This window comes from Bactrocera oleae, chromosome 5, assembly GCF_042242935.1.
Source record: "Bactrocera oleae isolate idBacOlea1 chromosome 5, idBacOlea1, whole genome shotgun sequence".
NCBI classification, from domain to species: domain Eukaryota; kingdom Metazoa; phylum Arthropoda; class Insecta; order Diptera; family Tephritidae; genus Bactrocera; species Bactrocera oleae.
The window spans coordinates 22,687,597-22,713,356 of record NC_091539.1 but is presented as its reverse complement, the minus strand read 5'-3'; the positions used below and the strand labels follow the sequence as shown (position 1 = coordinate 22,713,356).

Below are 25,760 nucleotides of genomic sequence, written 5' to 3'. Positions count from 1 at the left end.
CGGTGCGCCATGGTTCTGGGATATACGCCAGCGCTAGGCTATCCCTCATCAGCCGAACAAGTTGGGGCAGTAGCACCTGCTCCCCCTGTTGCAGAAAAGCTGGAAGGATACCATCCGCAACCGGTGACTTATATTTTTCAAAGGAGGCCAGCGACCACTTGATGGAGTCTGCAGTGAAGAGCTGTTTTGCGACTGTCGAGTCCAAGCGTGACGGCCTTCGTTCGACCGGGAAATGCGCTAGTAGAAGAGCCGTAGCTCTTTCTTCTGCGCTGGACGTATAGGTCCCATCAGATCGTTTAATCGCTAGTGCTGTGTCCGTCTTGCCTCTAGCCAGAGCCTTATGCAGTCTAGCTGCCTCTGGGGTTGAGGAGACGCTCTCACAGAACTTCCTAAAGCTCTTCCGTTTCGCGGTCCTAATCTCCTTATTATAAGCAGTTAGGCTGCATCTGTACTCCTCCCAGTTTCCGGTGCGCTTAGCCTTATTGAATAGCTTGCGCACCGTTTTTCTTAGTACTGAGAGTTTACTAGACCACCAGGAGCATTTACCGCCCTTGGCGGTTGTCTTTAGGGGGCAGCTGCTATGATAAGCTTCTATAATGGATTGGTTTAGGGCAGACAGTCTGCTCTCCAATCCAGAAGCCGTTGCGCTTCTATCCAGCTGCTCCCTACTGCTAATTTTTGTTGCAAGCGATTCCCTAAAAACGGCCCAGTCCGTGTTCCCAGGTATACGTTTGGGAGGGAGTTGCTTGACCCCCATCCCCAGAACGAATCTTATTATACGGTGATCCGACATGGAGGGTTCCGATGATACCCTCCAATGTGAGATCAGCCCTACCTCAGACTCGTTACTGAGAGTGATGTCAAGCAGCTCCCTTCTGACACTAGTTACAAAGGTGGGTTCGCACCCCACGTTTGCGATACTTAAATTCTTACTGACTATTAATTCGATAAGAGACTCGCCCAGTCCGTGCTGCCGTATTCGGTGTGGTGGGCATTCGCGTCGCAGCCCATGATGAGGGGCAGCTTATTCCTCCTGCAATACTCCACCAGGTAGCCGATTGCCTCTGGGGGTGCTGTCGGTGTCTCCCCCGGAAAATAGGCCGCTGCCACGACGAAGTCCGCTCCTTCGTCGTTCCTCGCTTGCACAGCGACCATGTCCTGAGTTAGGAACTCTGAAATACAGAAGAAGTCAATACCGTTCCTAAGTACTATGCAGGTTCTAGGTCTCTCACTTGAGAGATCCCAAATTACCTTATTTGACTCCGTTTTGAGGCCCCTGACCTCTCCTTTATTGACCCATGGCTCCTGGATCAGCAGTATGCCCAGTCCATCCATCGTGAACCTGCTCGCGATAACCGCCGAGGTCGACGCCGCGTGATGCAGGTTCACCTGGGCAACTTCTAAGCGCGGCCCCACTACAGGATCGGCTCTATGAGGAGTTGGTCCTCATGCTCACCGTCCTCCGCGATGTCTCCCGCCAGGTTTGTGAGCCCCTCCAGAAGCTCCTGAGTGGAGGGTAGCGCCCCTCCTTGCTCGCCCGTCTTCTCGGAAGGGACCTTCGCCATTGTCTCAGCAGTAAACAACAATAACTCATTGACAGTAACCATAAGTTATCAAATTGTTTAATATCCACAATGTCCATAATTTCGCGTTGCTAGTTCCATGAAGTTCCCAAGCTTCACTCCAATTCCTTCAAATCAGCCAAGCTTAGGAGTTCGTCTTCAGCTAAACGCATGTTGTTGTTTTAACGGTCATCTAATCCCCGCTTGGGTTGTAAGTTTCAGTTTGGTTGTCGTCGCGATCATCTAACGGGAGGCTCAGGAAAGGAGCTGTTTTGACGGAGTCCCAGGGTAAATGGGTGTTAGAAGAGTGAGGTTCGTTGGGCATGCAAAGAGGGGGTTAGTGTCATGCGAAAACTCATTCTTGCAGGACATTTATTTGGTATGTCGGGGTCGATTCTGGATAAGTAGTAGTTTAACCTGCTACAGTATACAGAACGAAGTTGCGCAATGGTCACTCTAGATTCTCGTGACAACTCGAGCTCTTCGTCTGTGATGGGTGGTGGTTTGACTCCAAGTACGCCATTCACTGAGAGCGAGTTGGTAAAGGTATTGATGGCTCCACTGTGAATGGCGGTCAGTGCATGTCTAAAGTTCGTTGCGTCCAATTGTCGTCGACGTAATCAAGGAAAGACCTTTTGAGGTTCCTAGGACGCGGTTCCGCTTCAAGCGGACGACTGCAAGGGTGGTTTCTACCAAAACATCCCAGCAGAAGAGTGAAGGAGCACAGGCTGTCAAATGTAACACCTAAAATTTTAAGGTTGTTGATCGTCGGGAATTTAACGCCATCGACTGAAAAGTTTAAATCCAGCCGGTACTCCTTTGTCCAGTCTGTAAAAATTATCGCTGTGGATTTACTGGGCGAGAGTGTCAGGATCCTTGCAGAGAAGAAGTGAGAAAGGTTGGAGAGGTAGCCGTTTACTTTCGAGCACAGGCCATCGATACCATTGCCCGTCGTCAATATTGTCCAGTTATAAGCGTACAAGGTCATGGAAGTTCCCTCTGGTGGTTGGGGGAGTTTTGAGATGTAGAAAGTTAACACTAGCGGGAAGAAGACACCGCCCTGCGGAACCACCTGTTTAATTCTTCTCAGTTTAGAGTTTTGACTTCGAAACAGTACGGATGAATTCGACCGCTCAGGTAGTTCATAGTCCAGCGCTGCAGCCCTGAAGGGAGCGTGGATTGTTCGATGTCCTCAAGTAGCGTTGTGTTATTGACTGTGTCAAAAGCTTTTAACAAGTCCAACACTACGAGGATCGTCCTCTCGTAGGGTGGCTTTTTTTTTTAGACCATGAACTATATGGGCGTTTATGACGATAAGGGCTGTGTTGGTGATGTGCACTTTTCGGAAGCCATGCTGATGGTCTACTAGACTCAGGTAATGAGTGAATGTCGGGAGTAGCAAGTCCTCAAGTGTCTTCACTACTGGGGGAAAGGAAAGTTATCGAACGATAAGACTTCCCTTTGTTGGCGGGGTTTTCAAGTTTCAATAGTGGGATCACTCTTCCGACTTTTCACACACCGGGTATTTGAAGAGTGGTCAGCGACAGGTTTTGGACCTTGGTGAGATACCTCACTCCCGTCGAGCCTTTGTGTTTTAGCATCAGCAAGCTTATTTCGTCAGGGCCAATGGATTTGGACGATTTGGCCTTGTTGATGGCACTCTGAACCTCCCGCGAACCTGCAGCGAGCGATCACCTTGCGGAATTGCCGCTCGCCTACGATGACGTCCGTAGCCATGGGTAGTGCGGTGAAGGTGCTCTCGGTGTGATATCTTGTTGGGCAACATGTAACTGGGGGGATGTATTATTAAATAGCTTGAGCTTGACATCGCCTGACTGAACAGCTATACCGTGACGTTCAAGTTTAGCATCCCTGCGATCGATGTCAACAACGATTAGACGATATTGCACGGTGTTGTGCAGTATGAAGGCTGGGCCTCCACCAATAAGGCTCTCGAGCCTTACGTAGAACGTTGAAACTTGCACAACTTAGAAGATCTGAGCGGCTGATCATACGACGCACTCCACTCACGTGTGATGCGCAGGCCGGAACACTACGGAAAGTGACACCAGCCAATACAAGAATTGCACTTGGCTGATGCGACGTTCCGGCGTATGGCAGTCTGACACACAGAACAGACTGTGCGAGGAACCAGGAGTTGCTGAGTGGTTCTCACACGAGGATTGGAGCAGGGTGAAGGTTAGGGATGGGATTGGTCAGAATGGAGTCATGCTGCCTATGTGAGCTGTTTAGGGCCGTGATGGTCCTTTCTTGGCCACTCGACTGTATTGGCGGCGGAGTGCGCGAACATGGTACAGATTGCACAGCCGTTGAGGCAGGTGTCGCAGTAGTGCGTTGGCAGCATGGGGCCACGTACCTCGTAGTCCCCTTGCAATAGGTCTTAAGGCCTGAGCAGGTCTTAAGATGGTTCCATCCATTGCAGGTATTGCACTTAACCGATTTGGAGTTTAGGTGGAGCTTTTTCGCGCAAATGCAGTAGAAGAATTCTTTGGGGACCGGGCTGGACTCGATGCCAGAACAGGTCAGCAGAATCCGGAGCAACCCCACTGCTAGGTGTTGCTCTAAGGACGACAAACTTAGACTAAAACTTACCGATTTAAACAGGGCTAGATCGCCGAAATAATAGTCCTTAGCCGGAAAAAAATCCGGATCAATTTTGTAACGTAGAAACGGCTGTTGTGGGAATTATCAGCTATACACATCCCCAGGATTACCCAAGCATTCTGTATGCCGGATGCTTTCGTAAACGCAATATGCAAAGCATATATGTAATGCACAATATTCGTATATGCCATTGCATTAATTTGTGCAAAGTATAAAATTCATGAATATATGATAATATGAACTGAAAATATATAAAATTGGAAGGTTTGCCGATGAAATAAATAAATTATATAAAAATATTATGTTATTTATTAAATTTTATTAGTTATTAAATTTTATTTATTATTATTTATTTTTATTATTATTAGGACAATGCTCAGGGCATTCATAAACGTCAAATAAATGCATTGCATATTTGGCAAAGCAGAGTTTAAATGCAGAAATTCTTTTCATGGCATGGACATATGTATTGAAAATGCTTTGCATATTGCGTTTACAAAGCAGCCGCCCTTTTAATACACTCACATTTAAATTTTTCAGATATTCTGTGATGTCTTTTTTAGTATAAATGGGCGCGTTGAAGGAGATCCGAAATCCGGTCCAATTAGTAGATGCCTCGATTATCTTTGTTGTAGCCAGCAATAACTTTCCATATTACGACCTGACTTTTTATTAATTTTTTCGGAAATATATCGCTGCGTGTGACCATATTTATGCAAATTAATTATGGATGAACGCTCCTCATTCGTTAATTGGTTAAACTTGACCATGTTTGGTAATTTTTTTTGATTCACTCTAAAAAAATCCAAAAATAATTTTAACAAATTTCAAAATCAACAATTCTTGCTCGTTTAATGAGTTTTTGCATTATATTTTCAAGGGTTATTAAAAAACCTTCTATTATTGCACATTTAAAAAAAGCTTGTTGCTTTGATAACTTACTTTTTCTACCTACTGTATATACAGTGGCTCACAGACAAAGTGATGCAATCGTATAAGAAATACTAAATCAAGAATTTCCTGAAAACTAAATACATCTTACAAAAAATAAAGATACCATTTAATAACGGCAGATATACATCGGCATTAATAACAAATACAAATTCAGTATTCAGTATTACATTGCATCTCACAGCAAGAATGATTCAGTACCAAAAAAAAAAAAAACAAAATTCCTTTCAATTTTTTTAAGAAATTTCGCGTTTCAAAACTGACCACACATTCTCAATTGCATTTAAATCTGGAGTTTGTACCATCTGCGTTCTAAATAAGCCAACTTTGCACAACTACGGATTTGTCTGCGGATCATTATCTTGATAGTACCGAAAGTTGTTGCAAATATTTAATTTCGCGGCACTTTGTAGCAAATTTGGTTTCAAAATGATCAGATACACACCTTTGTCCATAGTATAATCGGTGAATTACAAATTTTCGACCCCAGAAGACGACATGCAAGAGTCTTCCACTGGAATAGATTTGTTAAGACTTAGGTATTCATAATGATTTGGAATACGTCTTTTATCACACGATCTCTGAAAGCTCAACGAATAGTATGTTTTGCTTCAACAGAAAAGTAAAACATTGAACCCACCGTTGTCAACGGATGTCTGCTCTTTGCTTCATTCATCAATTTGTTTGTCACCTATATACTGAGAAATATAAGTGAATTGTTCGAACAGTTTATGTGAAGTGGTGTCTGATGCTTTCAAACTATTATTTTCTGTGAGGAGAATAAACGTTTTCTAAATTTTTTTCCAGTCGAGTTTATCAGCCCACTAAATAGCTTTACATGAGCAAACTGTTAAGTTAAGTCCATGCCTCAAGATTTTCGTAACAATCACCTGATTGACAAAATAAAAATGAGAAAACAAAAATTGAGGTGAATGATTTTCCCCAAAGCTTCTCTCAAGCCAATGAACCGAGTTTTGCAGTAACCAACCAGTTAATTGTATTCGTCTTCAGATATAGCAGATTGACTTTAATGTTACTGTGCGAATGGTGTGGATGTGAAAATGTGTGTAGATCTGAACAACAATGCTCTCTATTTCAACATCAAGTGCATTACATGCATTTCGCATGAATCGCATTATGCACGTTTTGCGCTGCACAACCTACACCAACCAGAGAACGTAAAATATAGAGAAGGTCCAACTACGGACCAGCGTGTGAATTGTCAAAACCTAACAAAATGCGATGAGCGTGTTTCACCACAGTCGGCTCGGAAGGGGAAATTTTAACAGTGACTCGTGAACAGAGCTGAGCATTGTATGAAAATTATGCTCAGAAGTTTGCATTGATATTAGAGCCGCATGTTAGCTTATATTTTTATACGTTTATATGCAATCATATTCATAGATATGAAATTCCTGTTCTGAATATCTATGATATCATGAAAAATGTATTACATTTTAGTTAAAATATATTGTATTACTTCAAAGGAATATTTGCAGTTGCTTTTTAAATATTGCTTAAGTTTGATAATATGAAATGCTTTCATATAAGTACATATGTATGTATATGTATCTGCTATGTTTTACTATATATATACATACATAAGTATATAACACACTAACATAATATCTTAAAAATCTTAATATATTTAAATAGTAATATATGCCAATAACACCTTTCATGATTTAAAGCTTACATACATACATATGTATGTACTTATGTAAGTACAATTCAAATTCAAATCAAGTTATTATCATTTATCAGTAATAACATTTGCGCGCACTGCTCTATATGTACATACATACATATGTGCTTATGACATTGCTACACAAATAATGGATACACAAACCTACTTTCATATATTCGTAAATATGTCACTCGCAAAAACTACAAACTTGTTCTACAAAAACAACAATCGTCACAAGTCAATATGTCAGCCAAATAGGCGAAGCCCAAATTTATAGTAAATCACACAACAACAACATTTTCATTCATGAACGCAGGCGTACTTTCAACAAGCAACCTCGCTTCATTCATAAAAACAGACACCCTCACATCTCCCCGAGCATGCGTTTGCCAACAAGCTTCTTTTCGCGACGATGGCAAAAGCTAAAAATCATAAATTGAACAAATTTCTGATATTCCCTCTGGAAGAGAAAAGTTGCAACCACGCAAGCCCACAAAACAGAAAAAATTGACAAAACTGGCAACAAAGCTTTTGTCGATTTAAAATATTTTACAATTTTAAAATATTTTTCCGTGTCTCACAAAAATCTGCGTCAATATGTATGCATGCTCATACAGAAACATACATATTTACGATAGTTTGTTGGCAAAGCTGTTAGAGCGGCAAGAGAAGCGGTGACAATCGGCGGACGTTCGTTAATATTTTTTCGGCACAGCTCGGATTTTCTACCAACAACACAATGTTGTGACGCTTTGTCGTCGCGTCAGTCCTTCGACATTCGGAGATTTCGCATCAAACAATGAGTGTACATATTTACATACATACGTTGCATATAGGCAAATTAACAATTATAATGGGTACTTTCATATTTGTTTACATGCAAACATAATTATACATATATATTTGAATAAGAATATTTGGGACCGCTTCGTCTTTTCTTATCGGATTATGTCAAGCAAGAGGTGTACAAAATCAAACCGAGAAATCTGACTGAACTGAAGCAGTCCATTAAATAGATAATTGATGCAATCCCGAATGAGGTGTCGCATATGCGTGGTTGAGCATGGAGGAATAATTAATTGTTTAAATAAAAATTGGTTTAAGGGGTTACATGGGTTTCACGGCTTTAAAAAACAAAATTTTCTTATTGTCTAATTTAATTCTATAGCATCTTTAGAATATTGTCCTAAATTCTCAAGTTGATACCAATAATAGTTTTCGAGAGATACAGCTTTAAAAGTTGCGCGCTCGAGGTCAGCTATATGGTCACTTAAAACTTTAAACGCGTTTTTCCCGAAACTGTTCAAAGTCGGTTGTCAAAAGTTCTCGAAAACTACTCAACCGATCTTGATGAAATTTTATACAGGCGTTTGAGATACCATTTACTCGTACTTAGACGAAGGATAAGAAAAAACAAAACAATTAAGAGAATTATGTTATAAAAACATAACTTTCTTTATTAAAATCATTGAAATCGGATGATAACCCCGCCTACTTCCCATATACCGGTTTTAATGAAAACTACTAAAAAGTGTGATAACTCACTAATTAAACAAGTCAGAGACATTAAAATTCACACATAAGATAGTACGATTAGGCTTTATAGGAGCCAATATATAAATTGGAGAATGGGCGTGGCACCGTCCAATTTTAGGTGAAAACCTTTTACTAAGGAACTAGATCTATTTCAACCAAATTCGGTACATAACATTATACTGGCATGAGTGCGAAAATGGGTGACCTCGGACTACAACTACGCCTACTTCCTACATAGCACAAATTTATATTTGAATTGTTTCTTTCACTTTGCAGTATACAAATAAAGCACAAATGAATATATCGGTATACAATTTTGCACAAATAGTGCCTTTGAGGTATGCCATCTCAAGTCTAAAAATTGTCCAAATCGGATAACTTTTCATGCTCTCAGATACCGAAAATTTCGACCCCAGTGCCTATGGCTGACCTTTTACCGAAAATATCGGTCAATGTGGGAGATATATAATTGAAATTCGGAGATAATACTTTTCAGATAATAGTATGTCTATATGTCAAAAATGAGCTTTTTTACCGCATACACGTATATCGGCCAATATGTGAGTTATCTTAATAAAATTGAGTTTGTATTGAGAGTTGTATCTTTGCGCATAAAATAGATAAATTCGGTGGAAACTTACCCCCATATAAATAAAATTAGTATTTTCATACATCCGATAGATTTTATACCGTATATATCGACCAATATGTAAGATATGTTAGCAAAATTAACTGAGTGTATAATGTTGGATGTGCTAAAGTTTAGTTCCAAAAATATGTGAAATTGATCTACGAATTACTCCGACTCCCATATACTATATGTAATGATTTTCGTGATTCTAACAAACCATATCGGTCATCGTGTAAGTTATACATTAATAATTGCTTAAAAATATGTTCTCGAGTATACCTGCGCAATGTCAAAAATTGATACAACAAGCCAATAAATTTCTTTATCTCCAATATACCCTGTATAGTGACTTTCTACTTTTCAGCTGATTTTAAACCTATAATAAAACTAAGTGAGTCTATAACCTATAGATCGATTCATTTCAAGGTTTCTTACTTTTTTAAAGTAAAATATACAGAAAATTCAAATTTAATGGGAAATGTTTATTATCATTCGAAAGAACATTATTTGGCATTCATTTTTTGAAGAGTATCTCTTTCAACTGTTGGTCGCGGCTACATCTCAGATGGTCCATACGTTGAGTCCAATGTTCGATGACTCGTTTGAGCGTTTCGACTGGTAACTGGCGAATTACACGCATGATCTTTTGCTCCAAGGCCTGAATCAAGGCGGGATTGTCCGCGTAGTACTTTACACTTTACATATCCGCCCAGGAAAAAGTCTAACGATTTGATATCAAACGATCTCGGCGGCCAATCGATCGGCCCAAAAGTTTAAATTATCTGCTCACCGAAGTGTTCTCTCAATAAACGCATTGATTGATGCGATATGTGGAAAGTTGTCTTTTTATAACCAAATGTCGCCGAGATCACGAGCTTCAATTTCAGTCATCATATTGTTGGTTATCATGGCGTGATAACGGTCGCCATTGACGATTACGTTCTCACCGTCATAATTATTAAAGAAATATGGACCGATGATTCTACTGGCCCACACACCACACCAAACCTTTGTTTTTTCTGGATGAAATGGCAGCTCTTGAATCTCTTTAGGTTGATCTTCGTCCCAAATGCGGCAATTTTGCTTGTTAACATATCCATTTAGCCAGAAATGGACCTCATCGCTGAACAAAATTTGGCTCGAAAACGTCGGATTCTCTTGGAACTTTTCAAGAGCCCATAGAGCGAAGCGATTTCGCTTAGGAAGGTCGAGCGGCTGTATATTGCACGCTTTCAATTTAAGATCTCGACATAAAATGAGCAGAGTCGTTCATACGTCAGTCCGAGTTGATGCGAACGGCGCCGACTTTCCACGGTCTTCGTGTATACTTTCAGCTACGGCCGCTATATTTTCTTCACGATTATATTGACCAGAATTTTCGTAATAAAGTTGAACCATTTATAAACGTTGTTCAGGCGTAAGTCTTTCCATGATGAAATGTGAAACAATACTAAACAAAAATAACATGACATGAATGTTAATGAATCTTGAATTCTTTCGCAACATTTTTTAATATAAAGTTTTGCCACACTTGAAGGTATTTCCCCGGCAATTATTTCTAGCAAGTTGCAGGAGTATAAAATGTTCGGTTTCACCCGCACTTAGCCCTTCCTTACTTGTTTAGTGTTAAATTCAATTAAATTACAATATGCACGTTAACTAATATTTCTTTGTTTTTCGTAGTTTTAGTTCTGTGAGGGTTTCGATTAATATTCCAATATTTTTCATTAATATTCTCATACAAAATAACCAATAAAAATTTCAAAATACTTATGAAGTTCCAGTTGCTCTTTTTAATCGATGTTGTCATGAACTTGACGATTGATTTTGTTTTTGATAGTAAACATTTACGATAGTCTTCATAGAATACATGGTTACGACAATCGTTGACGTCATACAACATAGTCATACTTATAGTGGGACGATTTTGAAAAAAAAAAAATGAATTTTGTTACTGCTCTTGTTTTTTTTGGGGGTTTTTTGTTGTTTAAATTATCTGCTATATCTTTATTAAAACTATGTTCGCACCGAATTGAAATCCTCTTGGAAACACAATTTGTGGATTGTGGAACCAAAGTCGTTCTGACACATTGTGTGTTTTCGATTAGTTTTCATTGACAGTTCACACATCTATTTGTTTACATTTGTTATGTACCCTATAAGAACAGTGACGGTCATCTGATGGGTAATATGACAGTCATAGCTGAAAAAATTTTGTCAGCGCGCAGAACAAAGTTTCTATCATTTTCTTAATAGCCTTGTGCAAAAACTGATGTAAACAAACGTATGTGTGTGAGTTTGCATCTCTCTTTAACACATGCGTATTCGGAATTGATTCACTATATATCTATACCGTCATAGCTGAAAATTGTCAGTTATGACTGAAACGCTATCAGAAGTGAAAAATTCTTTTTCGCAGTAGATAATATAATTTTTATTTCTTTAATAAATTTCAAACTTTTAATCAAAATTAGTTATAATAATATACCTAAATATAAAAAGGAATGTAACAAAAAATATAATAAAATATGAATATATAAAAATAAATTTTCACTTGATGCCATCTCCTTCTCTCAATAGCTCTGCGTACGTCGTTCTCCAATCAGTGGATAGTTCTGAATTTCAAAATGCAAATGTAAATTAACAGTACTGACATATCAAATGTGAGTGTATTCGTGAACCCATCAGCAGTTTCTTGTAGGGTACGTTTGGGCCAATTATGGAATGTAAAAAAATTGTCAACTGACATTTAGGGCTGGCAAAATATGTCTTCTAATACTATCGATTAAACTAGAGCAGGCACCGATTATAATGAGTGGAATGTAAGTTTTCAAGGGGTTTTCAGCGAAAACTGTGTTTTCGTTTGACAGCTTTTGTGTGGATGAAAACACAAGCTTTCGCGTGAAAACCTCTTTTGTCTATTAAAACACGAATTTTGTGTCGGTGCGAACATAGTATAAGAGATCAATATTGAAAATAAAAAATAATTATTTAATTTTGTCACTGCATTCTAGTCAATTAGCCTCTTCCAAATGTAATTTTTTGATATTAAAATGGTTTGCACATATATTTTTTTTGAAAATTTTTTCACATTGTAATATCACCTCCATTATTCTTTTATAGCCTGAACAGAGTATATTAAGTTTGTCACGAAGTTTGTAACACCCAGAAGAAAACGTCGGAAATCCTGTAAAATATATACATAAATGATCAGCATGATGAACTGAGTTAATTGAGCTTTGTCCGTCTGTATATATGCTTTTAAGCTGCCGACTTGAAATTTTGTACCTGTCCTTTCCTCATTAAGAAGCTGCTCATTTGTCTGCCATACAAACTGAAAAATCGGAATCAAGTACTTGTGTGGGAAACGTTTTTATTTGACGTAATATCTTCACGAAATTTGACATGAGTTATTTTCTAAGTCAACAATGTAGTCTCCGAAGAAATTGTTTATATCGGATCACTATAGCATATAGCTGCCATACTCTTTCATTTGAGGAGGTATCTCCACGAAATTTGGCATGGATTATTATTTGAGGCAACAATGCAATCTCCAAAGAAATTGTATAGATTGGATGACTATAGCATATAGCTGCCATATTAACTGAACGATCAGAGTAAAGTGCTTGCATGGAACTTTTTTTCATGTGACGAGGTATCTTTACGAAATTAGGCATGAGCCTAATCTTCGAAGAAATTGTTTAGATTCGATCACTATAGCATATAGCTGTCACACAAACTGAACGATCAGAATCAAGGGTTTGTATGGAAAACTCTTTCGTTTGACGAGGTATATTCACGAATTTCAGGATGGACTCTTATTTGAGGCAATAATGTCGAAGTTAATGTTTTTTCTTGTTTTTATTTGGTTTCCCCGGCCTGCCCTTGCATAAGTGATTTGCCTATGTAAATTTTATATTGTCTGAGGACTCAACCACTTAACTTTTGTATATACATATGTATTCCCCGTAATGCCTTAGACCGTCGATTTCGAGATGTATTTTGTAAAAAAAAAACTTGATTTCTAGTTGAAAAATAAAATTCTAAAATAAGTTTTTAAATGTAGAACTGCTTTATAACATCATAATAGTAACCAACCAATTTAAAAATTTGAACCAATCTATGAATGTTGAATAGTCGGCATCAATGATTCAATTATATAAGGTTGTGTCAATTTCTCAACAACACCGATTTGTCAAAAATTATTAATAATTAAATTATTAATGTCAACATTACCCATTATGTTTTGTTTTTATAATAAGAAACTAAATTTTTAAAAAATTTCAACCAATGAAAGTGTGTTTTTTGAGTTATAAGTGAATTCAAATCACACAAAATTATCAAAATGTAAACAAGAAACTCGTGGGAAAAAACAAAAAAACAGTGTGAGTTTGGTAAGAATGAAATACAAAAAAAAAACTGAACTTTCGAGTTTCAAAAAATTATGCTAGATGTTTTAACGAAACATCACATGGGTTATTATCCAAAACATTATACATGTATAATATCTGAACTAACTTTTTAGATCGGACGACTATAGCATATAGCTTCAATAAAAACTGAACGAACGGAATCAAGTTTTTTATGGTAACTTTTGTTATTTGTGAAAGGTGTTCCAGCTTAACGTTCTCCTCGTTAAAATTTTAAATTTGGCTTGCTATTTTTTTAAGCCGAAAAAAGTACGGCTATGCAAATTGTTTTTACAATATTCAAATAAGCCTTCTATAAAAGCTAGATTTTTTATTCCTTTGCTTGAAATACATTCCCAAATCATGCGCAACGTAACAGTCGGTGGTTATACACTTGCTGAAAAAAAATCAAATTCATTTCTTTTGAATTGAGTTCTGACTTTTACCGGGCAGGTTATTTAATGACCAGGCTACCAGCATTGTCTAGTTCGACTGTGGTGGATGGAACATTGTTGTCTCCGACTTTATAAATTTTTTTATATCCCGTTAAATTTCTGCAATGCTCAATTTGCTCTTACTTCGTTTATATTTTCATGCGCTCTCAACGAAATTCGTTTTTGTTCAATAATTTTCATGATATCCTCTCGATTTTTCAGTAACCATTTCTTTTTAATCTATAATTGTAAAAGGCAAACCTTTAACATCCATGTTAAAAGCATTTTCGATTCGCCACTCTTAAATGTTTTGTAGTTAGCTAGTAAAGAGCGTTTCTTAATGGTATTCTTTGGGTTATCTAGAGGATCGTAATAGGGGTCAGAGAGGCAATGTGCTCCGAGAAGATTCAGAACTGATGATATTGCTGCTTCTTCTATTGAGTCCTACGCATTCAAGAAACATTTGCTCTGTAGTTTATGTCTGCATGCTATATGTAAAGAATTAAGTTTGGCTGTAACAGAATTTCAGAATTTGTGAGACTTATACTATGTCCGCACCGACACAAAATTATAATGAGTGGAATGTAAGTTTTCAAGGGGTTTTACGCGAATCCATACAAAATCTGTCAAACGAAAACCCCTTGAAAACTTACATTTCACCCATTTTAATCGGTGCCTGCTCTAGTTTAATCGATATTATTAGAAGACATATTTTGCCAGCCCTAAATGTCAGTTGACATTTTTTTTTACATTCCATAATTGGCCCAAACGTACCCTACAAGAAACTGCTGATGGGTTCACGAATACACTCACATTTGATATGTCAGTACTGTTAATTTACATTTGCATTTTGAAATTCAGAACTATCCACTGATTGGAGAAAGACGTACGCAGAGCTATTGAGAGAAGGAGATGGCATCAAGTGAAAATTTATTTTTATATATTCATATTTTATTATATTTTTTGTTACATTCCTTTTTATATTTAGGTATATTATTATAACTAATTTTGATTAAAAGTTTGAAATTTATTAAAGAAATAAAAATTATATTATCTACTGCGCAAAAGAATTTTTCACTTCTGATAGCGTTTCAGTCATAACTGACAATTTTCAGCTATGACGATATATATATATAGTGAATCAATTCCGAATACGCATGTGTTAAAGAGAGATGCAAATTCACACACATACGTTTGTTTACATCAGTTTTTGCACAAGGCTATTAAGAAAATGATAGAAACTTTGTTCTGCGCGCTGACAAAATTTTTTCAGCTATGACTGTCATATTACCCATCAGATGACCGTCACTGTTCTTATAGGGTACATAACAAATGTTAACAAATAGATGTGTGAACTGTTAATGAAAACTCATCGAAAACACACAATGTCGGTCAGAACGACTTTGGTTCCACAATCCACAAACTACGTTTTCAAGAGGATTTCAATTCGGTGCGAACATAGTATTAAATATGGTGACGAAAACATTAATGGATTAAAATTATACACTGTTGTAGTAGAGAGCTGGTAGAGTATAGTTGACCTTAAGCTTGCGTTGGATACTGAGACAGGATTGCTATTTATGGAAAGCTTCAGAAATTGGTCTAATTGAAAACACAGATACCAATTCTGAGTTGACATATTTGGGAAGCATTATTTATTTATATATTTAGTATTATATTAACTTATATTATAGGTCATAGCTTCACTTAGTCTCATTAAATTTTGCTTAGTGCCCGAGATATATATATTGAAATTAACCAAGTAACGCTATAAAGCCATGATTAATGACTTGTTCGTGCCTAAATTGGAGGATATTGATGTAACCGACCTTTGGTTTCAACAAATTGGCGTATATGTTATACAGCCAACGAAACATCAATTTCTTGAAAGAAACTTTCGGTAAGCGCATTATCTCACGTCGTGGGCCTGTGGCGTGGCCTCCAAGACCATGCGATTTAATACCCCTGAACTATTTTTTGTAGCGCATCGGTTGTCTATGTAGATAAGCTTGAGACGATTGACGCCTTGGAAGAGAATATATTATATGGCTAACATAAGTGCACAATTGCAGCAATAAGTGGTCGAAAATTAAGCCTCTCAGATGGAATTTATTCAAGCCATTCGCGGCGGTCACTTGTCCGAAATCATTTTTAAAACATAATGCAAACCCTTATATTTATAATAAAGCTAAATTCTTGACCATATTATTAAATTATATGCAATTTATTTCTTCTTGAAAACCACATGTCTCAAAAAAAACACGATCTATTTCTTCTTCCAACGACGCTGATTTCAAACATATCGCATTTCAAACGTTCCAATAACGTTATAAAGTAGTTGCTGTTTATGTTTCTTCCCTTTTCAATATAATCGACGAAAATTGTTCTATGCTCATCCGAAAATATAGATTCAATACACATACCGTCATAATAATTCGGTTTTATTACAATGGAATAGCTACAAACATTATTCAATTCTTTGTTGTTTATAGTCGCGCTACTTAAAAAAACTTGCCCAAATATTAAATACTTTCCTGAATATTAATATTTTTTTATTTATATAGGTATTTCGGTATAAGCATTTTATATTGAATGTTATGGAGTGGAAATTCGAGTATTGATTTTTCAATGTTTCCAAAGTAATACATAATCTTATGGACTTTGAATGTTGGTCCGTTACTTGTTATAAATGATTAAACAAAAAGCATTAACATTTTTTATTATAGCTTATGGTAGTTAGTATTTGTTAGTACAAATTCATTACTTAGTTCTTATTTATTTATAACAAAAAAAAAACTTTTTGGCAAGTGTAAAGAGCAATCCACTGACTGGGGTTTAGAAAACATAATTAAACTGCTGTTGATTTTCCCTGAAACGTTACTTTAATGAGCTATCGTAACAGCGAATTGTTTGCCAATTTGTAACAATTCAGAGTCTGGAAGTGAATTTCGCATGTTATTTCAATTAGAATTTATGGTGTTATTAACTAACATAAATAAGTACAAACTTGTAAACTAAAAAATATAACAAGCAATAGTTTGTTCTGCATAAACAGTTATATTCTCTGTTGATTTTTAAGGGTTCGACGAGGTATGTTTCGTGGAATGAATTCGTACATCACATGTTGGCTACTGGCGAAGTTAAAGAGCTCATTATACGGCCGGACATGGAGATGGTGACTATTATTTTACATGATGGTGCTATAATTAAAGGAAAAAAGGTTACTTCTACAATTTTCCACATGGCTATTGCTGATGCATCTAAATTCGAGGAAAAATTGCGGGAAATCGAATCAAGGCTTGGTATTACAGAAGGCAAGTACAATTTTACTTAGTGATGCAGCATGAAATAAAAAATAGCTTGGTAAATAATCAACTTTATTTTTTTGTTGTAAAATTAATAAATAAGAATTTCGGTTGGTTGACTGACATGATGCATATTATTTTTGTTAAATACAAAAATCACCTAATTATCTTTTTTACAATGCAAAGCAAAATTATATTCATATACAGAAATACAAGCACACAGCAAAATTATTCATAAATGTTTAAATATTTCCACTATAAATGTCAGTAGCCCTGGAATAAAATTTGTTACTTTTGACATTTTAACGTTAGTATTTGTAAGTATTGAAGTGCGCGAAATAATTCTGAAACATTTTAAAGATGAGAAATAGTCAACGAAAAATCGAGTAAATGGTGAAATTAAGAACTGTGCAGCAATATCGCTAAACACTTTGTTCCTGAAAGTTGTATCGCGCGCATACGCGTTAAACTGTATATATCTCAAATCTCTTAGAAGTAGACATGTAGAAATCGTACAAAAATTCTCAAGTAATACAAGCCCCTAAAAACCGGAATATCGTAATTTTTAGGGACGAGAGCAAATTAAACATGTTTAAATCTGACGGAAAGAGCTACCCTATTCTATTTTTAATCAATTTAATTAATAATAATTAAACAACTAAACTAAACTAAAAAGCTAAGCATATACCTATTCGAATAGTATTTAATGAATATAGTACATTTATCATAATTGTATACGTTTTCAATGATAGGCGTTGCTGTTACTTATGATAGACATAGCGATATTACTGGACGTATAATGGTGTTAATTTTGTTCTTCGCACTGCTTATGTCGATCGCGTCAAAAATGAAGGGTGTCAGAAGTCCTATAAGCATGGATTCCTTTGTAAGTTTTTTAATTTAAAAATACATATATATTTAATAATATTTGAATAGTCTCAAATGGGTAGGGCGAAATTTACTCTAGTGGATCCTTTTGAAGGAGGAAGAGGAGTACTTTTTAGAGATGTAGCAGGCTTACAGGAGGCCAAACAAGAAGTAAAAGAATTTGTTGACTACTTGAAAGCACCACAAAAGTATCAAAGATTGGGAGCAAAAGTGCCCAAAGGAGCTTTGCTATTGGGTCCGCCTGGTTGTGGAAAAACATTGTTGGCCAAAGCCGTCGCTACTGAAGCTCAAGTGCCTTTCCTAAGTATGAACGGATCGGAATTTATTGAAATGATTGGCGGCCTCGGAGCAGCAAGGGTACGCGATCTTTTTCAAGAAGGCAAGAAACGAGCTCCATGCATAATATATATTGATGAAATCGATGCAATCGGACGACAGCGATCTGGTACTGAAAGCATGGGCCAAGGCAGTTCCGGCGAATTAGAACAAACATTAAATCAACTTCTCGTGGAAATGGATGGTATGGCATCCAAAGAAGGAGTTCTTATGCTTGCAAGTACCAATCGTGCTGACATATTAGACAAGGTAACTAACAATACTACACACATTTATTGAAATAAACATTTATTATAACTATATTAGGCTTTACTTCGACCTGGTAGGTTCGATCGTCATATACTTATTGACTTACCCACTTTACAAGAACGTAAAGAAATTTTTGAAAAACATTTATCTGACATAAAATTGGATTCTGAGCCTGCGCAGTTTTCGGGAAAACTTGCTAGATTGACACCAGGGTTTTCAGGCGCAGATATTGCTAATGTATGTAACGAAGCTGCCTTACATGCGGCCAGACAGTGTCAAACCAAGGTATCGGCATCAAATTTGGAGTATGCCGTTGAGAGACTTGTAGGTAAGTTCATTCCAAGGCATGTACTGTATTCACGTCAGCTAAATTTTTGTAGGTTTCTTAATTGTACAAATAGAAGTTTAAAAGTAAATTTCTGTGCTGTCCGAAGCAAAATTTAATATTATATTAGCTTAAATTAACTTTACATAATTTTACTTCCACATTAATCATAAAATCTGAAGTCAGCTTAAAACTTTTAGGTTTCTCAAGTATCATCCGGGCACCCACAACCTTGTATATACTATATACATTATATGATGAATGTAGGAATAAAAACATCCCTATGAGTACTTTGCAATGTTTTTTCATTGACGGCGCCATAAAAGACATTTGTTTCCTGCTATAGATAGAAAATTACTTTTAATAAAATTTAAATAAACCTCTTCCGAAATCCATGGTGAATCATTGGTTACTTTCAAAAGTAATAATAAATACTGATAGTGACAATTCAGTCAGTTGGCTGGCCTTTAGTTATACTGGAATCAGCTAATTCAGTGGTCCTTAACCAAGATATCTTGGGACCTTCATAAAATAGAGCAGGCATAAATAAATTTGGTTCCAAAGACTATCACAAACGTTTATATCCGTCTACGATTTCACATCCCATATTTTTATGATACAATTTTAGAGACACTTCGAAGTGTACACACAGTTGTTAACTGAAATTTTTGATATTTGAATAATTTGTACACATATATTAGTTTAAATATTACCGGACTAAGTATTAGTTTTTGCATATTCAAAATTTAGGTGGAACTGAAAAACGTTCACATGCACTTTCATTAGCGGAAAGAAAAGTTGTTGCTTATCACGAATCCGGACATGCTCTTGTTGGTTGGCTTTTGCCCAATTCTGATATATTACTAAAAGTTACAATTGTGCCAAGGACAAGTCTTGCCTTGGGATTTGCACAATATACACCAAGCGAACAGAAGCTGTATAGCAAGGAAGAGCTTTTTGATAAAATGTGCGTAGCACTTGGCGGCAGGGCTGCTGAAAATATAATCTTCAAGAAAATTACTACTGGAGCACAAAATGATTTAGAGAAAGTTACGAAAATCGCATATGCTCAGGTACAAAAGTTAATATTAATTTTTATCAATATGAAACTCACAATTCCGCACTGAATAATATTTTAAAATTTACGTGCTTAGATAAAAAAATTTGGAATGAATGCAAATCTGGGGCCAATATATATAACAGACGCAGAGGAAAGCGGAAGTTTCAATCACCCATTTTCGGGAAACCTACACAGAATTATTGACAAGGAAGCTCAAAAGCTAGTAAACAGTGCATACCAGAAAACAGAGGAACTATTGAAAAATAACATTGATAAACTAGAAAAAGTATAAACGAAATTTATTCTCACTGCCACTTTATTTTATTCCTCATTTCTTTTCAGATGGCTGAAGCACTGCTAGAGAAAGAAACTTTGTCCTATGATGAAGTGGTTATTCTGATCGGCCCACCAGCTCATGACGTCGCAAACAGAGCGTTAGAACCTGTTGAATTCGAGAAGTCTTTAAAAAATCTCGTAGAAAAAGACGAATAATTTAAGGGTTAATGAATTACTAAGTGTTGACGTTTTTAAAGTTTTGTGAATAAAAGTTCTCAAAAACAATTTTATAAAGCTAATAACATGAAAAGCGGATCTTAGCTCGAACCTGTGAACCTAAATCTAAGAAAGTGTAATTTTTTCGAAATACACTACTTGTAGAGTTTTGTGAAAGCTCTACTAACACAACAACGGTATTTGAGCCCGAATCATTTAAGTTGAAGTTTTCATGCAAATACAATAGCCTCTGAGATTTTACAGAAATTTTGGGATGTTTTCGGTTGTATGGTTGTAAGATTAATGTCTATGTTGGAAAAATGCATGTACAATGCATAATTATCGGATGTTACATAAGTCAAGATAGAGGAGATGTTGTTGTAACGGTTGTCTAGTCCGCGCTTGGGTGGTAAGTTTCAGTTTGGTTGTCGTCGAGGTCATCTAACGGGGGGCCCAGAAAACGAGCTATGTCGACGAGGAGAAAATGGTCCAATTGCCGAGAAGTCTAAATTGGGATGGACATTGAAAGGGTTGATGCCTAAAGCCGGCACCGATCCTATACACCACGTTTACCACATCTGTGATTGCTCTGCCCAGGCTGAACTGCTTGAAATTACCAAAACGTACATTTGCCTCCACAACTTAGGTGTGTCAACCAAACCTGTTGAATGAATACTTAAGGAGGATGAGGTCGCTTTGGAGCAACTACAAATCGAGACCAGTTTATTGTGGAAGCATACGGACATTGAAATACCCGATAGCCTGTCAATGGCCTTATTTCGGGCGAAATGTTTAAGGAAAATAATGCAGCGAGACAACGGCCTGGCAGAAACGCTGCACAAAAAGATCCACGATTATATGCAAAAAGGGTACATGAGACGTTTGACACCCTTTAATTCTGCCGTCAAAAACTATTGATATTTGTCAATTTTTGCAGCAACATATCCCAATAAACCAGGAAAGGTTAGATTAGTCTGGGACGCAGTTGCTAAGGTAAATGGAGTGTCCCTAAACAGCATGCTGCTGAAAGGTCCAGACCTTACAACCCCTCTACACTCTGAAGAACAGTCCTCTTTAAGTTTCGACAAAAAAATTGCTATAATAGCCGGTATAGCTGAAATTTTTCACTAAGTTCATATACGACAAGAAGACCAAAACTTCCTACGCTTTTTTTGGTATGAACCAAACGGCAATGAGCCCACTACATTGACGGTGACAGTGATGACGTTTGGGGCCACATGTTCGCCAAGCTGCGCTCAGTACGTAAAAAATAAGAATGCATAAGATTTTAAAAAGGAATTTCCTTGTGCTTCAAAATGCATAATCAAAAATCATTATGTAGACGATATGTCGGTAAGTGTTGACACCGAAGAGGAAGCTATTAGCTCAAGACGTGCGTCATGTTTATGCACTTGGAGGCTTTCATTTACGAAATTTTTTGTCCAACTCGAGTCGGGTATTAGGTGCCCTAAATCCGCCTGATGAGCTATCTCTTGATCTTGAACGTGAACTGCCTACTGAGAAGGTTTTAGGCATGTGGTGGACTACGTTCACTAACAATTTCGCATTTCGTATGTACGTTAAGTATAGAAATTCTGACATATTTCTCCATTAATGGCGGCCTACTAAGAGCGAGGTTTTGAGTTTGGTTTTGAAGCTAATATCCATACCTCGTTTCGAACTGAAAGCAGCTCTTCTAGGAGCTCGTCTCGCCAAATATATTATCGAATCGCATTCTGTACACGTTGAAAAATTCGTTTATTGGTCAGATACACAAACGGTATTAGCGAACGGTTATTCGATGAAGCTTTCGCCTGACCCGTGGCTTTTGTATGACGAATTACAATGTATTGCAACTGAAGAACTGCGTCCACAGTTTACGGGTTTTCATCACCCCATCTCAGAAAAGCTTCAGGTAGTACCAGAACCATTAAGACATTAGAGCAATATATTGTGTTCGGATCTGGCTAAGCGTTATTCGAGTTCTGTAAAGTGGAACGTTATCTGTGGAAAAAGGCCCAACACTGCAACTTTGGAGACTCAATAGCATGTTTAGAATCCGGAAATTCAATTGACAAATCCAGCAATATTTTCAAGCTATCACCCTATCTAGATGACTACGGCGTTTTGAGAATAAATGGTCGAGTTAAGATAACAGGGCGACCACATAAAGTGTTATTGCCCTCAAATCACCATGTGGCATGGCAATTTGGAAACAGTGGTCAATGAAATAAGGCAATACTATTGGATTATAAAACTACGCACAGTGGCTAATAAGATTTGACGCATTTGTCAACATTGTAAAAACAGAACATCCAAATCTCGACCGGCAAAGCCATTGCCGCTTTAATTTGCAAAACTTTGGAAAATTTAAACATTCCATTGGAAGATTGTAGTAGACACGGGCACGATAATGGTAGTTATATGAGCGAAGCACAAAATTACATTACATCCAACGTCAAAATAAGTAAGCAGTTATTTCGCCCTGTGATGCTCACACGCTGAATTTGGCTTCAGTCGACTCGGCTGAATCTTCTCGAGCAATAACTTTTTATGCTGTCGTTCAGTAATGTTTAAATATTTTCAGTAGAGCACACAACGTTGGGAAATTCTGAAATCCAAAACCCATGGTCTGCCAGAATCGATGCCGTAAAAATTTAACATTTGATGCAATTGAGCAAATTTGAGTGCGTTTTGATGACCTCCAATATTTAAAATATTTTAGTCAGTCCATGAAAGAAACTTGGTTCTCCAAGAGATCAATGCCACCATCGACGCTGAAGTTAGAAATATAGAAAGCCTGATTGTGCAAAATTGTTGCAGATAATTCAGAGAATGTCAAAGAGGTTTTACCATCAGCAACAAAAAGAAAAAACACGGAAACGATCTATATGAAGAAATTGATGAAAATTGCAGTAAAGAAGAAAAAGAATTCAAAACAAACACCTCCTTCGTCATACTTGACAGCGTTATCTGTAGAATGAAGAGAATATTCACCGCAGTGAATGACATAAGCGAATCGTTCTCATTTCTATGGCAGTTTGATTATATGAAAGAAGATGAACTCAACGCAGCTGCAAAAAATTTTGCATAAAAGTATTCCGTTGATGTATCTGATAAGGTGTTCACTGAAGTTAGCACGTTTACGATGCAAATTTTGAAGATAATTCAGAGAATGTCAAAGAGGTTTTACCATCAGCAACAAAAAGAAAAAACACGGAAACGATCTATATGAAGAAATTGATGAAAATTGCAGTAAAGAAGAAAAAGAATTCAAAACAAACACCTCCTTCGTCATACTTGACAGCGTTATCTGTAGAATGAAGAGAATATTCACCGCAGTGAATGACATAAGCGAATCGTTCTCATTTCTATGGCAGTTTGATTATATGAAAGAAGATGAACTCAACGCAGCTGCAAAAAATTTTGCATAAAAGTATTCCGTTGATGTATCTGATAAGGTGTTCACTGAAGTTAGCACGTTTACGATGCAAATTTTGAAGCCCCTCTTACTACATACAACTTATTGAATGTCATCTATGCTCGAAAATTAGGAAGACTTTTCCAAAATATTTGCATCGCTTTAAAAAGATTTTGCACTTTAGCCGTTTCTGTTTTAAGTGGTGAACGTTCGTTTAGTGCTTTAGAAAACATCAAACATTTTCATCGATCGAAAGGACAAAATTAGCAAAGCCGATTTTTAATTTATAATAATTCATTTAAACAATAAAGCAAAATTTATCATTGTAGATATATCAAGAAATAGTCACTGAGCCGATGTTTCCTCTAATGTAGGTATAGATATATTTATTCACAAATTTTATTTACGTTTTATATATCAGCATTTAGCGATGAAAATATGTACAATATTTTATTACAACTCAAATATTAAATATTACCATATTATTATATAGGTCTTAGTTTAGTTTTTATATATATAAACTAAATAAATAAATAAATTATTTGTTGAAGTTGCAATATCTTTATAGTATAAAATACGGTAGACATACCAGGTAGCTGGCTCTGTATTTCAGCATGTAGCGATGAAAATATGTACAATATTTTATTATAACTCTTTACATAAACAATTAAAATATTATTATATAGTTCTAAGTTTAGTTTTTGAATATAATGACTTCTTAAATAAACTACTTGTTGAAGTTCCAGTATCTTTAAAGTATAAAATATGGTAGATATATTCCTTTCCTAAAAAGTAGTTTAAAACTAGCTTACGCAGCACTGTTACGCAATGCTCAATACCAATACTGGCAACAAATTTGAAAATTTTTGACATGGACTTATTTTTACAAAGGTGAGTTCTTTTTCAGTATTGTTTTTAATATAATTATTATTTTTGTATAAATTTATAAAACTTGTCTAAAGGTAAGAATGTTGTGGATCCCTTTATTTGACATGGCTGCTTAATTGAATCTTTAATTTTTCTGTGGGGAATATTTATTAATTTACCACAGTTAAAAATAGACATAAATATATATCATAATTATTCTGGAATTTGCCAATAATAGTCGCTCTTTTAAGAATATATATTAAGATAAACTTATTTTATTTTGAAAAAATACAAACGCTTTACATATAATCAATATTTTTTGGACAACTTTTATATAAATTAAAAGAAAATAGCAATATGCCACCATTTTCAGGTCAAAAGTCGGTCATCTTGGCTGTCAATAGAAACTCAACTCCTAGGCGGTCTTGACGTTTCTCCATGGACACTTCTCAGCTGTAGCTTTGTTTGCAATGATCATTTGATAGTTTCTCTACTTGCCCTTTACGATGGCCACTCAAATGAGTGTAGTAACTTGAAATTATCGATACTGACTAACTTTCAGCGCACATTAACTGAGCTCAACGCTAATATAGCTGCTCTGCTGTCGTGATGAATGCTCACCTCGCTAAATGTGGGTGCTCTTCGGAGCAAAACATCAACTATCACCTTAACAACAGACATCTTGCATGTAAAACTCCCCGTCTAACCTTCCATCTAGCCACAAGAAATAGACTCTGCTACGCAGGATGTCCCTGTTAGGATTCTTTCATATACCCAGCTGCCGGTACTTCCATATAACGAGCTGCAATCCTACAGCGACATGCGCAGCAATATATCAGTCGGCTATCTCTACGGGTGCTATGTGTGGAACGGCATTTAGTGTCATTGTTGAAGTTCGCCGTAGTCCACCACAGATGCCAAAGAGAGCTGCTCTTATAATAATAAAAATAATAAACCAAAGAATACGTGCGGAATTAGTCGT

General features: G+C 36.5%; 1 protein-coding gene across 2 annotated transcripts in view; it reads left to right on the top strand.

Annotated features, from left to right (window-relative positions):
* Spg7 (SPG7 matrix AAA peptidase subunit, paraplegin) overlaps window positions 1-20,559 on the top strand; it is a 32,249-nt gene extending 11,690 nt beyond the window's left edge. For both annotated transcript variants that reach the window (XM_014241480.3, XM_036357667.2), the window contains exons 3-9: window positions 16,915-17,149; window positions 17,893-18,026; window positions 18,077-18,613; window positions 18,671-18,941; window positions 19,689-20,011; window positions 20,093-20,284; window positions 20,341-20,559. In XM_014241480.3, the coding sequence (XP_014096955.1) occupies window positions 16,915-17,149; window positions 17,893-18,026; window positions 18,077-18,613; window positions 18,671-18,941; window positions 19,689-20,011; window positions 20,093-20,284; window positions 20,341-20,490 (1,842 nt within the window). In that variant the 3' untranslated portion in view covers window positions 20,491-20,559. The remainder of the gene's footprint in view (window positions 1-16,914; window positions 17,150-17,892; window positions 18,027-18,076; window positions 18,614-18,670; window positions 18,942-19,688; window positions 20,012-20,092; window positions 20,285-20,340) is intronic.
* The last annotated feature ends 5,201 nt before the right edge of the window (window positions 20,560-25,760 follow it).